Genomic DNA, 15,020 nt, shown 5'->3' with positions numbered 1-15,020 from the left:
GGTGAGCTAGAATGTTTCAGTGAGGCTACACAGGGGAATGACTCTATTGAGTGGGAGTTAGCAATGAAAGATGGGATGACATTCCTTCAGAAGAATAAGACGTGGTCTTTAACTAAATTGCTAGAAGGAAAAAAAACGTTACAAAATAAGTGGGTCTATAGGGTAAAGGAGGAATCTGACGGTAGAAGAAAATACAAGGCGAGACTTGTGGTGAAAGGGTTTCAGCAGAAACAAGGAATTGATTTCATAAAGATCTTCTCTCCAGTTGTAAAGATGATTACCATCAGAGTTATTCTGAGTATTGTAGCTGCAGAGAATCTTCACTTGGAGTAGTTAGATGTTAAAACTGCATTCTTGCATGGAGATTTAGAGGAAGACGTCTATATGACCCAACTAGAAGGTTTTGAAGTGCCAGGCAAGGAGAATCTTGTGTGCAAGCTTCATAAAAGTTTATATGGCTTGAAACAAGCACCAAGGCAGTGGTACAAGAAGTTTAATGAGTTTATGAGCAACTTAGGATTCAACAGATGTGACATGGACCATTGTTGCTACATTAAGAAATATACTAATAGCTATGTTATCCTTGTCGTGTATGTTGATGACATGTTGATTGTAAGATCTAGTATGGCAGAAATTAACAGGATGAAGCAGCAGTTGGTAGAAAACTTTGAGATGAAGGATCTTGGTCCAGCTAAACAAATCCTTGGTGTGAGAATTCTTAGAAACAATTTAGAAGGAATTTTGAAGTTATCTCAGGAGAAATATATACACAAGTTGCTTGACAGGTTTTACCTTGAAGATTCTAAGACCAAAAATACCCCTTTGGGATCACATTTGAAGTTTTCAAAGAAGCAATCTTTGCAAACAAATGAAGAAAAATGTTACATGTCAAGAGTACCATATGCATCAGCAGTCGGGAGTTTGATGTATGCTATGGTGTGTACCAGACGTGACATAGCACATGCAGTGGGAGTTGTCAGTAGGTTCCTATCAAATCCAGCAAAGGAGCATTGAGAAGGCGTAAAGTAGATACTCAGATATCTGAAGGGTACTTCAGGGATGTGTTTGTGCTTCAAAAAAAGCAATCTCACCTTACAGGGATTTTTAGATGCAGACTTGGGAGGAGATTTTGATACCAAGAAAAGCACCATAGGCTACATTTTTACTTTAGGAGGTACTGTTGTGAGTTGGAAGTTTAAACTTGAACATAAAGTTGCTCTCTCAACCACGGAAACCGAGTACATAGCTATCTCAGAAACAACTAAGGATATGATTTGGCTAAAGAATTTTCTCAATGAATTAGGGAAAGAACAAGATAATGCTTCAATATTCAGTGATAGTCAAAGTGCTATAAGTCTTGCTAAGAATCCAGTCTTCCATTATAGATACAAGCATATTCAATTAAGATACCATTTTATCAGGGAGTTGATAAATGATGGAGATTTATCTTTGCTGAAGATCTATCTTTGCTGAAGATCTTAGGATCAGAAAATTCAACAGATATATTGACTAAAGCTGTTACAATTGACAAGTTGAGACTTTGCATTGCCTCAGTTGACCTTCAAGGATAATTGAAGATGAAGGCACTACACTAGGTAAAGAGTCGATGAACTCATTGCTTACAAGGAGCTACTAGAGTTTGAAACTTAGACCCCAAGTGAGAGAATTATTAGAGTTTTGTGGTCTTAGTTCCTTTGTCCCACATCGCTTGGTTTGTAAAAATTTGTGTCTCATTAATGTTATATATAGAGACACCTTGTAAGCTTTAAAATGTGCAAGTAATAAAAATTTTCTTAGTATAGTCGTGGACATAGGCACATACATTATGTGCTGAATCATGTTAAAACTTTGTGTCTTCTCTCTTTTTTCTTTATTCTTTTTTCTTCTTCTTATTACTCTATACTAACATAGTCAACACCCATTAATCGATTACCACTCATCCACATGATGTCTTAGTATCATAGGCAATTATCCCCTCGGATGTAGTCTCCCTATAAGAGGATATACGATGTATGTACAAATTATTTTCCATTCACAATACCTAAAAAGACAATGACTTTAATATTGGTGATAAGTACTTATTCGGCTTTTTCAGTTGAAGTCCATCTCTGTTGTCTTTAGGTACAGAAACAACCAACTAATCACAAGAAATATCATTCACCAGACTAAATTAGTGAACTAGGCTCTTACGTTTTCATAAGGGGCAACTTAAATACTTAATTATATGACAAAAACCATCAGAAAATCTCAGTAGTTGTTCTTTCCGGAGCCAATTAGTCACTTAAAGTTAAATAGTGTTCAACTAATTCATGACATATTGACATAAAATCATATTATAAAGAGTCACATATGATTCCTTGTTCCATCTTCCATCTTCCCTTTTTATATTCGAAGCATTGGTCCACTAACAAGCATCTTTGGAGAAGACATCAAATTAATTACTAGCCAAGTATATAGTATATAATTTCCAGTCATTTTTATTTATTTGATTTGGTTGCGTATTCTTTATTCTCCGCCAAACTCAACGATTGTAGTTTTGTGACGGAGTATAGAGAGAGATGAGTGTGTCCGCGAGTATAATTTAGTTTTTCATATATTAAATTAGATTTTGTTTAGCGTGGTTTAACCTTGTAATTTAGTTTCTCTTAAAGAATGATTTTTTTATACTGCAAACAAAGAATCACATGTTAGTCTTAACTTTTCTAAATTTAAATTTCAAATTCTTTTTATGCATGTATTTTATATGATTTCAAACATATATAATAATTGTAATTTATTTGCTTAAGACTTTACTTGACCATAAAAATAATCTCATAATTCACAAAATGTTTGCTAATTTAAATTAATTTAGAGATAATAAACCAAACAACTAGAATTTAATCAACGTACGTAGCTCTAACAAAAAATTTAAATAAGCTGAATTCCCCATTATAGTTTATACATGTCAAAATTTGTAGATGAACAAATAAGCAACGAGGCAAGAAGTGAACGAACACACGAAAGGAGCAATTGGTCACCTAGACAAGAGAAAAAGGGAAAGAAGAGCCTTTCAGTGCCTCACTGCGTCTGGAGTCTGGACGTGGCTAAATGGGAGTAGTAATCAGTAATTTCCTTTTCCGTCTAAATTTATATATTAATGTAACAAGACCTACAATCTAATAATCCAAAATGTCAGTAAGTAATGAAAGCTCTTTAATGAAATGAAGCAATTCTCAACATCAGGCCAGCTGGAGTTGTAAATTTAAAAAAGATCATCTAACATTTTTTTTATCAAAAAATATTAATTATTAATTTGTTAGTAAATATAATTTAAACTCACCAACTTTTTTTTTCTTTTCTTCGGCAGCCTTGAGGGTGTGCATAGCTTATTTTTGAATAAAAACCAAACTAAATTCAATTTAAAACTAGTTTTTAAACCTAAATTTACTTTTAATTAAAATCAGCTTTTAAAATAGTAAAAGATTTAAATCATTTATTACGGATTAAACCAAATTAATGTACATTATTTAAATATCTTAAGTGTGATTTGGTTTGAAACGTGATTTGATTTATTGCACAACCTGCATAGCCTCTTTGGGATTTGTGAAGTGAAATGGACACGAACCGGAATCAAACCAGGTTCTGGCCAGTAATTGAAGACAAGGCATCCATCATCGGTGTTCCCCAATACATGACCTGACAGGTAACATTATGAGCTGTAATTGTTCTAACAGAATGTTAATCAATTAATCTATTAGAGAAAAAGCAAACTTTTTTTGGACGAAGCAAGATAACTATACTTAAATAAATGTAATTAAGTGCAGAATATTAAATAGAGCTCCATTATTTAAATAGTATGACTTCTTAATATGTAAAAATAAAATAAAACAATATGAATATATTTTTTAAATGATCAATGCTATTTTTTTTAGTTTTTCTTAATACAATAAAATCCACCGTTAGTATCAATAAAAAATTGATGTTATAGTATTACATAAGTAAATGCTTGTTAGCCAGACATCAACATTATAGCTAATATTAATATTAAGGACATGTTTAGATTTAAGTTAGAAGAGTTTAAACAAAAGCAATAAATTTTTTCTTGTCATTATATGCGTCTAAATGTACAATTTTGCACTGAAATTCATAAATTAATTTTTCTAACTTTAAATCAAACATGTCTTAATTTGAGAAAAAAATGTATTTTAGTGTTAATAAGTGTTTGGTAGGAAAGAGATTTTTTCATACATAAGAATCATGATTAATAAAAAAATCGATTATTGAAAATTATGATTCTTAAAAATGTGTAAAATATAATTGATTAGTTTTTATACGTTTTATGAGAATTAGAGATTCATATAAAATATAGGATTGCATATTAAACATAAGAATTATAATTTTTTATTTTAAGATTTATGAGAAAGTAAAAAAATTTCTTCTACTAGATGTCTGCTTAGTAAAATACATACTGAAGTAAAAGTGACATCTATTAAAAAAAGGTATAACAATAGGGTCAATAATAGGCCTTGGCCAGGGGGACAATGGTATGGGGCCAAGTAGAGGCCTCTGTTAAAAATCTAAACAACTATGAAAAGGAAAAAAAAAAAACTTCAATGAAATAAATTTTTGCGTCATTCATCTTATTAACCTTCTCGACTTCTTAATTAGAAATTTGCAATGAGTTTCCAAAGCTCAATTGCAGTTTCCAATCAAAATTTGGCCATTCGTCTTCCTAATCATTGAATTGTAGTGGGTTACAATGTTACATAGTTATATTTCGGTTTTCTTAATAGTGGAGTAAAAAAGTTTGATGATTGTTCATGTTATAAAAACTCATTGACTATTCAATCGTATTTGCTTATAAAAACTCATTGACTATTTAATCATATTTGCTTCCTTTTCCTTTGAACTTACATATAAATAAAAATAATTAATTTCATATTAATTAAGAAAGAAAGTTAGTTAATATTTTTTTTTTCTAATCTCAAATAAAAAATAAAATTATTTCTAAAATATTCTTTATTGGAACTTGTTATCATCAATAACCATAAGTCATTGAAAATAAAATTAGAAATGAATAAAGAATATTTTAAAGATAATATTATTAAATAAGATTTATTTATATTTAAGTTTATCATATAAAATCAATTTTTTTTCCTATATATGAATTTTTAGGGAATACTTGTTTATTTCAAGACAAGAAAAAGTTATTAGTGATTAGCAAAATTAATAACTTCTTCAAACTTGTAACATAGTTAAAAAAACGATAAATCTTCATTTAACTTGAAAGAAATAATGCAAGCTATACATGCACTTTTGCTTATAATCTATGCAGGGTTAGACATACTAATGTGATCGTGGCTTTAAACTGCAATGTCAAACACACAAATATAGGAAGAAAATGAACCTTTTAGAGATTTTTTTTATAAGATTTTCTTCAAATTGTTTCTGGTATAAAATATTATTAATTACTTAATTTTTTTATAGATAACAAATAATAAATGTTGTAAATTAATAAAAAATTCTATATCTTGTAAAGATTGGAAAAGATTAGTATTTAGATTTGGGTAGTCATAAACTTAATTTGAAAAGTTATAATCACACTTTTTGACATATTTTTTATTGGTTATTATTTATTAAACATTATAAAATGATGAGTGAGATTTATCAAATAAGAAGTGAGATCTACATAATTTTATGATTTCTAAAAATATTAGCTAATAATAAAAAGTGTATTAAAAGTAGTGTTTTGATAACAAAAGCAAACACATTGATTATTTAAATAGAAAGAATGAATAATTAATGGATTTAAAAATTTGAAGAGTAATACAGAGAAAAAATCCTTGTAGAATATATGAAACACTCAAGTTGAGCAATATTGCATCGTGCTGTCTGTAAATGTGGGAACACAAATTGAACACCAAATTAATGCAGAAATGACAAATTATTATTATTTTTCATTAGAAATGACAAATTGTAAGGTGTAATTGTGATTGAGATTGAAATAAGAGGCCATCGTCAAAACTTCTTTGGGTGTTTCTTCTCTTCGTTTGTTTTTTAGGTCGAAATTTGGGTGTTTTATTGTGGCAAAGAATTCATACTCATTATGTTTCAGCTGTTTTCGATTGATTTATTAACATTTACATTTTCTTAGGTGTCGCCATTGCTTATAGTCTAAAACAGTAATACCTAACCCATATCATTATAGTTGGCACTTTTTTGCTTAATCTTGAAGGATGAAAACAAAAATATACTTAAGGTATGGTCTACGAGGGTTAAATTTTCAACAAACTCTCAGTTCACCAGCAAAAAATTCGCACCAAGCTAACTCGGAGTCAGGTCATAGCAGAGATAATTGTCGGCGACGTTCACAAAATTTTGCTTTTGTTTTGTCAAATTCCATACACACGCACACACAGAATTAGAGGTGCAATAAAGTATTTTAGTTTTTTATACTATGGTTCGATTTTAATTTGTCATTTAAGATTTAAATTTTGTTCTCTTTTGAAAGTTTCCACCAGATGAACTGGGTCACTTATTTTCTTTGTTGTCCTTTCAAAATTGAAAAAGAATAATTGAATAACCATTTGAAGAATTTTTTTGATTAAGTTATTATTTTAAATGACAAGGATAAATTAAAAGAAGTATTTTGATAGAATGTGTGATTATTTATTAAGATTTTATTTATTTTCGAAAATTTCATATTTTTTAATATCGTATGATTGTATTCCTTATTTATTTATGATTATGATTAAATAAATAAGGATTGACACTTTTTTTTTTAATGCATAAGGATTGGTACTGTAAACTCTGTGAATAGTATCATCATAATGTAGCACGTCATAACTCAACAAAATATTTTAAAAAAATAAAATGGGGTTAAAGTTTGACGTATCGTTTGGGAAAGGGATATATGCAAATGGAAGGTCAGAAATAGGGTAAGTTGAAAAGAAAGGGTGTGGAATATATGCAAGATGCATACGAAATCAAGTCAGCAAGATGCATACGAAATCAAGTCAAATTAGAACGGCTTGGATGGGAAGCAAACAACTAGTATTTGTTTACACTTAAAATGAATTGTCGCATTTCCATCAAGGTCGGTTGGCTTGGTAGTCATCAAATTATGGGTGCCACTGGTCACGCATACGCATATTACTTGAATAATTGAAACTTTCTAATGAATGGTTTGCAAAAAAATTATATTCAAACGTAAGTACATGATTCATGCCAGATGGTTAGTTTCACGAAATTACCAGTTAGGATAACCTACTCAAGAAAATGATCTAAACTTATAGATTCTTTTATGAATTTAAATTGTATTCATTTTTTGCTTTTTTTTTTCTCTTACACATAATTTTATTCATTACTATAATGTGACTCTAGCATATATTTTTTTTTATTAAATGTTTATATAAAAAATGTACACTAATTATAAGTATGAACTGTTTTTTTATAAAAAAATTTAATGTTAATCCACTAATAATATAAAATAACTTTGTCATTTAATCACATAAATCACTCTGTTTGAATTATTTTAAAATATTTTAAAAATTAATAAATTTATTATAAATTATGAGTTGTAATAAGATGATTGTGTAATTTTTTTATATTATTAATATATAACCTTTTTTTTCTCTCTTTTTTAAATTCATTTCTTCGTTTTGTTATTTTAATATTGCCTCCTCTTTGCTATTGGCAGTATATAAATAGGTGTGGGCTTATGTTCCTTCAAAAAAATAGTTTGGGCTTATGTTTACTAAAGCCCAACCTAGTAGTGATATATTTTGGGGACATGCTAGGTGCACCCAGCAACATTGCTGGTGCACCCAGCAATTAGGTGAATGGGCAAAATTGCCCTTGCATTAAAAAAGATAATTTCTTCTTTCGGAAGAACAATTTGTGCTCTATCGAAAGAACCTTTTTTCCGAAAACTTTCCAGAAGAACCTTCTTCCGGAAGCTTTCCGGAAGAACCTTCTTCCGGAAGAACAATTTGTATTCTACCGGAAGAACCTTCTTCCGGAAAGCTTCCGGAAGAAGGTTCTTTCGGTAGAACAATTTGTTCATCCGGAAGAAGGTTCTTCCGGATGAACAATTTATTCTACCGGAAGAACCTTCTTCCGGAGAAGCTTCCGGAAGAAGGTTCTTCCGGTAGAACAAATTGTTCATCCGGAAGAATCTTCTTCCAGAGAAGTTACCGGAAGAACTTCTTCCGGTAGCTTCTCCAGGAGAAGGTTCTTCTGGTAGAATAAATTGTTCTACCGGAAGAACCTTCTTCCGGAAGAATAATTATTTTTTTTAACAGGGGCAATTTTGCCCATTCACTTAATTGTTGGGTGCACCAGCAATGTTGCTGGGTGCACCTAGCATGTCCCTATATTTTGGGAATTGATATTTGTCCCTTTAAAATTGCTTTTGGTTCCAATTATGATTTTGTTGTTACATAAACGGTTTCAAAATGGAATCTTGATACAGTTGTGTTGCAAATTCGCCATAATTTTGTTGTGTAACATGATTTGTGACAAAATAAAATCATGATTTTATTGTATTACAAATTCGTCATGATTCTGTAATATAATATGAATTGTGACAAAACTAAATAATGATTTGGATGTGTAACAATTTATATGTCAGAACCATATTTTTATTGTATTTTTTTTAAGAAAAAATAATTTAGAATGAAAGTTTGATTTCATTGTATAGTGTGCAATATAATCAAATTTCTATTGTACTTTTTTAATTGACCCCCACTTATACAATGAAATTGTGACTTCGTTGTGTATTTTTTTCATTCATTCAACTACACAACAAAAATATACTTTTGCTAAACTAGTGGGGTGTGAAAAAGAATACAATGAAATCAGAATTTGATTGTACATTACACAATAAAATTGTGATTCTGGTATATAATATTTTTTGCACCTTCAATGCAATGAAAGTGTGTTTTTATTGTGCATTGTTGGAAAATATATCTTTGAAGTTTGAGAATGTTGGTTGGGGCCAATAGCAATCCCTATATTTTTGGTCAGATTTGCAATCCTACTCAACGAGCCAACTGCGTTTAAAAAATTGTTGAGAAAAAGAAAATACGAAAGACTAAATTTGAAAAAGCCACACCCTAGTAAAAAAAATAATCAAAATTTGAAAAAAAAAGTTTAGTAAAAACAAGCTCTTAACTTATTTTTTTTCCAAAGAAGGTATAAACAATACATAAAATCATTGCTGTTGCTATAATAAGTAATAATCAAATTGAAACAGAATATTAGTGCTCCTTAACTCCGAGCATGCAAGAAACAGATGAAATCTATGATCCTCACCAACCACATTATCCCCATATCATATGTATACAATATATAAAAAAGCAATTACTGCATGTACTTTTCACTCCTCTCTCTTAACAAGAACATGAAGACAACTTCTTCATCTCTGCAATTTCCAATTCAGCACCTGAGATTACATCTATTTTTGACCCTTTAAGAGTGGCAACATTGTTGTCAGCATTGGCCTTCCCATTATCACATTCCAAGGACCTTTTTGAGATAACCCTATGGATCTCTTCCAGCAACTTGAAAAAGGAACTCTCCACATTTTCACCACTGAGAGCTGAAGTCTCAGAGAAAAAGAGGCCCTGATCCTCTGCAAACTCCACTGCATCTTCGGCGTGTACCACTCTTTGGTCCACAAGGTCACCTTTGTTCCCAATGAGCATGATCACAATGGAACTGTCGGCGTGTGCTCGCAATTCGTCAACCCACCTAGCCACATGATCAAAAGACTGTCTTTTAGTAATGTCGTACACTAGCATGGCCCCTAATGCACCTCTGTAGTATGCACTTGTCACTGCCCTGTACCTACATCAGACCAACAACATTTACACATTTTTATTGTTGTTATTTTTTTTTATATCAATTTCTCTTGATCGCTAACTAAAGGCAGAATGAAGATCACATATCATCCCAGCTCACACACACAAGAAAAAAAAAAAAAAGATCACATGTTACAATTTTCTTATTCGTTTTTTGTTTAATTTTTCAATCAAAGAGAAGAAAAATAAATAATTATTTAGTTCAGCTAAACCAACCATTTCTCAAATATATGAATTCATTAGATTAATTGTTAGTAAAGATTTTGCTTTTCCTAGAAAATGAGAGCTGAATACCCACTTACGAAGATTTGTCTAACTCAGCTTAGCCAAGTTTTTATTTGTATAACTTAATGTATTTTTTTCCTATTTTACATTCAAATCTAATTAAACTGATAATATAAAAAATGTTTTACATTCTCATTAAATTACATATTACTATCATATATGATAAATTTATTAATTTTTATAATATATACTTTAAAAATTATATCTATAATACATGAAAATTAAATTCAAATTCACGTGGAAGGTAATGTTTTTCACTAAAAAAATGAGAGTTGATTTTTTAAACCCAAAAGAAGGAGGGGTTAAATTTCTATCAATTAAGTGACTCAACCAGCTCAGTTATATACTTGCATCTAAGTAGATCTCCCTCCATTTAAAGGAAAACCCAGTTTGGGATTTTAATTTCATTACGTTTTTCTAGGTAACCTTTTTAAGGGCTGGATATTGTCAGTATCTCGAATCTGACAAATTTGATGAGCTAACAAACATCACATGCGTGATGCAACAAGTATCAGTCTTCCAGTACTGTTAAGGGTCTCCCTCGTAAAATATTGATGTGGTTTTTGGACCAGATCATCAGGAAAAGGAAAAGAAAAAGCCGTACAACCAAAGTCAACAACTCAACATGTGATGTGCTTGTGTAATATGATAGTATTAGTAGGATTCATAAGTCAAACTGGGATTACATTATTAAATATACTAGTATTCAAGTTAGTATCATAATGGAAACTCAATGCATGCCCTCCCTTACTTTCAAGGGATGGACAAAATCAAACATAGATATGAAGCATGAGAAGGAGGGAGATGGAATGAACCTTTCTTGGCCAGCAGTATCCCAGATCTGGGCTTTGATGACTTTGCCATTAATTGTCACACTTCTAGTCTGGAACTCAACTCCAATGGTAGACTTTGAGTTAAAGCAGAATTCATTCTTTGCAAACCTTGAGAGTATTTGAGTCTTACCCACTGCTGAGTCCCCTATCACCACCACCTTAAACACGTAATCTATTTTGTCATGCACATTCACTTTCACCCTCTCAGCCTCAACCCCATTCATTTCCTGATTCATTTTCTTCCCAAGATCGATCAGCAACACCTTGAAAACAAATTAATTAAGTAAATAAAGCACTTCTTTCTTGCCCAAACTATAGCCTCTAAAACATTGGTTCAATCTTCCCAATTGGTCGTGGAGGTAATTAAGCAGGAAAAAGTTAAAGAATATGAAAAAGGTTGGAAAAGAAAAAAAGATAAAACGAACAAGATCACTGTTGAATCACTGGTAGCAAAAGAAGGAAATAGGCTAAGTAATGGCCCGGTCTTTGTCTCCCTTTAATGCTTTATCAAGTTGAATGCACTTTACATCAAATATAATAATATTTGTATGACAAAATTGTGGGGGCATTATTACCTTCTGCAACTGAGATACCACTGTATCTCTATGTAGATACATCAACGCAATGTTCAATTCTTTATTAGCCTAACAATAAAAGGGAAAAAAAGAATGCAGACAATTAATCAAAATTTTCTAGAAGTTTTGATTCTTGGGAAAGGGATTGAGAATCATATGTGATTAATTGAGTGGTTAAAATGTCAAGTTCATATATATTTAGTTGCTTCCTTTTTCTTAAGTTTTTTTCATAACGACCTTAGCTTTTTGTCGATTTATGTGATTATATCTATCAAATGGCTCTCTAAATTGTAATTATCTAAGGACTTCTAAAACAACTCGTTTGCATCACTGAAGCGAATGCACTAGCTGCTAGCTAACAATGAAATATTTTCTAACTTGGGTATAATGTTATCTGTGTGTCCTTAGCTGTTTTGCTGGTATCATGATGAATCCTCAAGTGGTGAGACACAGAAGAACGAACTAATTTTAAAAAGAACAGTCCAGAAATCAAGGTGTAACAAGGCAAACCATAGTTTTTATTTTTGTGTGGTTACTTCATTGAAGTATATTTAAAATGTGATTTTCTTATATTAGAAAATATGCGATCTTAAATTGGATCATGTTCTTCTGTGGCAAGTATTTCTTAAAAAACTTATAGAAGGACCATAATGTTATGTAGCATGAGCATGGCCCACCATTTGTTCCAGGCTTCCAGCCACACATGATGGGAGGGTGTATTAAACTTCGATCCCTCAAAAAGGCCCATCACAGTGACCATATGCTTATGAAAGAAACATTCTAAAAATCCATCTAGAGGACATAGCAATCAGTACAGTAACACTCAGATTGGGATTTTCCGCACCGACAGAACTGGTATAGTACGATTAACACCCTCCAGAATTATCACTTCTTGCTTGTAAACGGTAAAAGTAGTGAAGTATATATATTGCATGACCCATATATGCTGCAACGACCTACAATCACAATGATTGTTGGTAAGTAGAGTACCAATTGTTGCATTCCTCGCAAAATTTTTATGACGATTTAATAATGAGTGGTTATAAATTTAATTTTGAATTGTTTTGATACCATAAAACGATTTAGTTAAAATTGAATTTGAAAGTTTATTTCAAAATTAATTTTTTTAATTAAATTTAATGTAAATTTCTTGATACAATGAAAAAAAAACATATATGATGTCGCTGTTAATTAGTCAAACTTGTTTTTGGAAACAAGCTTGATTTTTATTATCTTCCATAACTAAAAATGTTTTTTTTATTATTCTATGAGAGAAGGTTTGTGAGAAGGGTCTTGTAGTTTTTTAAAAAGTAGAAGAGTTTTAATAATTTTGCGTTAATAATAAAACCTATTTATTTAGTAAATAATATTTTGTGTAACATGAAATTATATTTATAATCATTATATTTATTTCGAAATATATAAATTGTAGCTGTAGCAATTTATTTTTCATTTGTTTGGACATGAAAAAAAATTAAAGAAGAGTTACAAGATAATAAATATGACAGATAATGATTTAAAAAAATTAAAAAACATTAGGAATATAATTAAAAAGTATATCAATTATCAACAAATAAGAAACTCAAAATCCATATGATAAATAGTTAACGTCCATATAATATTATATATAATTAATATAGATTCTATATTTGTGAAAGCTAAAAAAGGAAGGAGTTTTGAAACGTGGCGCAACAGGTCTTGATTTCATATCCATTTTTGATTCAATAAAATAGGACAATTTTTTACTAAATACGATTATGAAACATTGAAATAGTTACCTAGTTAGGTTACCCCGAAGAAGATGAGATCCGGTGGCCAAAACGTATCCTCTCGTTAGTCGTTACCTTCTCCTACAAAACAAAACAACCTAAAAGCTTGTCCATCTAAGACTCAAACTCTTTCCCATGGATACTCTATCATCCTCTGTTTCAACCCTCAATGTTCCCCCACTCCCATCATCAACCTTCACAAATCGCGATTTCTATCGATTCAAAGCATCCCCCACCCGTTCCCAACAACAACAACAACATCATGTTTTCTCCACTTCCACACCCAATTTTCTCCCCAAAACCAAAACTTTCTCCCACAAATCTTCCCCTTCTCTTCCATTCTCCCCCTCACCCCTCAAACCCAAACCGTCTTCTCCAACTTTCCATCCAAATCCCGCTACTGGGTATGCGGCAGCGCTGGTGGACGTCGCCCACAACAGCAATTCCCTTCACTTTGTTCACAGCGATGTTCAGAGGCTCTTGAAATTGCTGCAGGGTGCCAAGTTTCAGTCACCCGCGGTTGAGCAGGGAAACTTTCACAGGCACGTGGTGGCGTTGCTGAAGATGCTGCTGAAGAAGAACAAGGTGGGGATTGTGAAGGAGGTGCTGCAAGAGTTCGAGAGGATTTACGATCGGCTTTGTGGGACTCAAATGGTTTTGGTTTCGTCCAAGACTAAGATGAGGGAAGATCAACTGTTTGGGATTGCAAAGAGCGTGCATCAATTGAGTGGGGCTGTGAGAGTCAAGGTAAGGAATTTGGTTCAAGAGAGTATGCCCTCTTTTGCTATGTGAAATCAAAGTCACCATTTTCATTTGATTTCATCAATCAATCATAGTTTGTGCTTCTTTTGATTTCATGTACGCACGCATCAATTTAATGGGGACTTTATATTTAGTTGCGAAATTTCACTAGAATTTATTTTGCCCATTTACATGCCAAACGCAAGAGCACTGCTATTGGAAAAATATTGTTCATACTCTGCATTATGCAAAATGCAACACTAATACTTTGCAATTCTATGCAAATTACAATTCGCTATAGCTCTTGCTTTATTTGATTTCATGGATTGGATAAGCAACAATCAAATGGGGACTAATTTTACTGGCAAAATTTCACTAGGTTTCTTGCCGAATGCTAAAGTGGGTGCAGCTAAAAAACTAACAAAATATAGTAAAAATCTTAATTCCGTTGCCGGGACTTGAACCCGGGTCTTTCGGGTGAGAGCCGAATATCCTAACCAACTAGACTACAACGGAATGCTTACAATCTAGCTAATAAATATATAATACATTAATTAAAGAACGACTGTCTCACGGTTATAATACATTAATTAATAATTTGAAAAATTATTGTTAGTATATTCATTTAGAAAGTTTAAAATATATGCTTTTACCTTATACTAACTTAGTGTCTTGTACTACTTTGTAGGTATTAAATTCACATTTTATAATTTATAAGATTATTTTTATTTCATTTTAAAATTTTAATATATTATTAATTATAGTTTAAATTTGAATAAATATATGTTAGTAAATATGTTAATAAATATTTAAATATATTTTTTTATGTATACATGTTTCATAAAATTGTTATTACTGGAGGTGAGGTGTTGTTGTCCTATGTAGGATATCTTTAGTTTGATAATGTTTTATATGTTTTCTTTTTTACTTTCTAATAGAAAACATAGTTTTTAAGAATTAATGGATTGATGGATT

At 31.2% G+C, this 15,020-nt stretch overlaps 2 protein-coding genes and 1 non-coding gene across 4 annotated transcripts; 1 reads left to right on the top strand and 2 right to left on the bottom strand.

Moving 5' to 3' along the window:
* Positions 1-9,177: 9,177 nt before the first annotated feature.
* LOC114399538 (ras-related protein RABA3-like) lies at positions 9,178-11,440 on the bottom strand. 2 transcript variants are annotated; one of them, XM_028361739.1, is made up of 2 exons: positions 10,943-11,440; positions 9,178-9,732 (listed from the first exon to the last, which is right to left on the bottom strand). In XM_028361739.1, the coding sequence occupies exons 1-2, from the start codon at positions 11,194-11,196 to the stop codon at positions 9,372-9,374; spliced, it is 615 nt and encodes a 204-aa protein (XP_028217540.1). In that variant the 5' UTR covers positions 11,197-11,440; the 3' UTR covers positions 9,178-9,371. The 2 variants fall into 2 exon arrangements, with proteins under 2 accessions (XP_028217540.1, XP_028217539.1); XM_028361738.1 differs by having other exon boundaries at positions 9,178-9,828; positions 10,943-11,431.
* Positions 11,441-13,316: 1,876 nt separating this feature from the next.
* On the top strand, positions 13,317-14,345 carry LOC114397952 (ATP synthase delta chain, chloroplastic). Its single transcript, XM_028360040.1, has one exon. The coding sequence runs from the start codon at positions 13,440-13,442 to the stop codon at positions 14,094-14,096; it is 657 nt and encodes a 218-aa protein (XP_028215841.1). The 5' UTR covers positions 13,317-13,439; the 3' UTR covers positions 14,097-14,345.
* Positions 14,346-14,488: 143 nt separating this feature from the next.
* Positions 14,489-14,561, bottom strand: TRNAE-CUC. The gene has a single exon. It is a non-coding gene; the product is annotated as a tRNA-Glu (tRNA).
* Positions 14,562-15,020: the final 459 nt, after the last annotated feature.

The sequence above is a fragment of the Glycine soja genome, chromosome 19 (genome assembly GCF_004193775.1).
Source record: "Glycine soja cultivar W05 chromosome 19, ASM419377v2, whole genome shotgun sequence".
Taxonomy (NCBI): domain Eukaryota; kingdom Viridiplantae; phylum Streptophyta; class Magnoliopsida; order Fabales; family Fabaceae; genus Glycine; species Glycine soja.
This window is presented reverse-complemented; position numbering and strand designations above follow the sequence as displayed.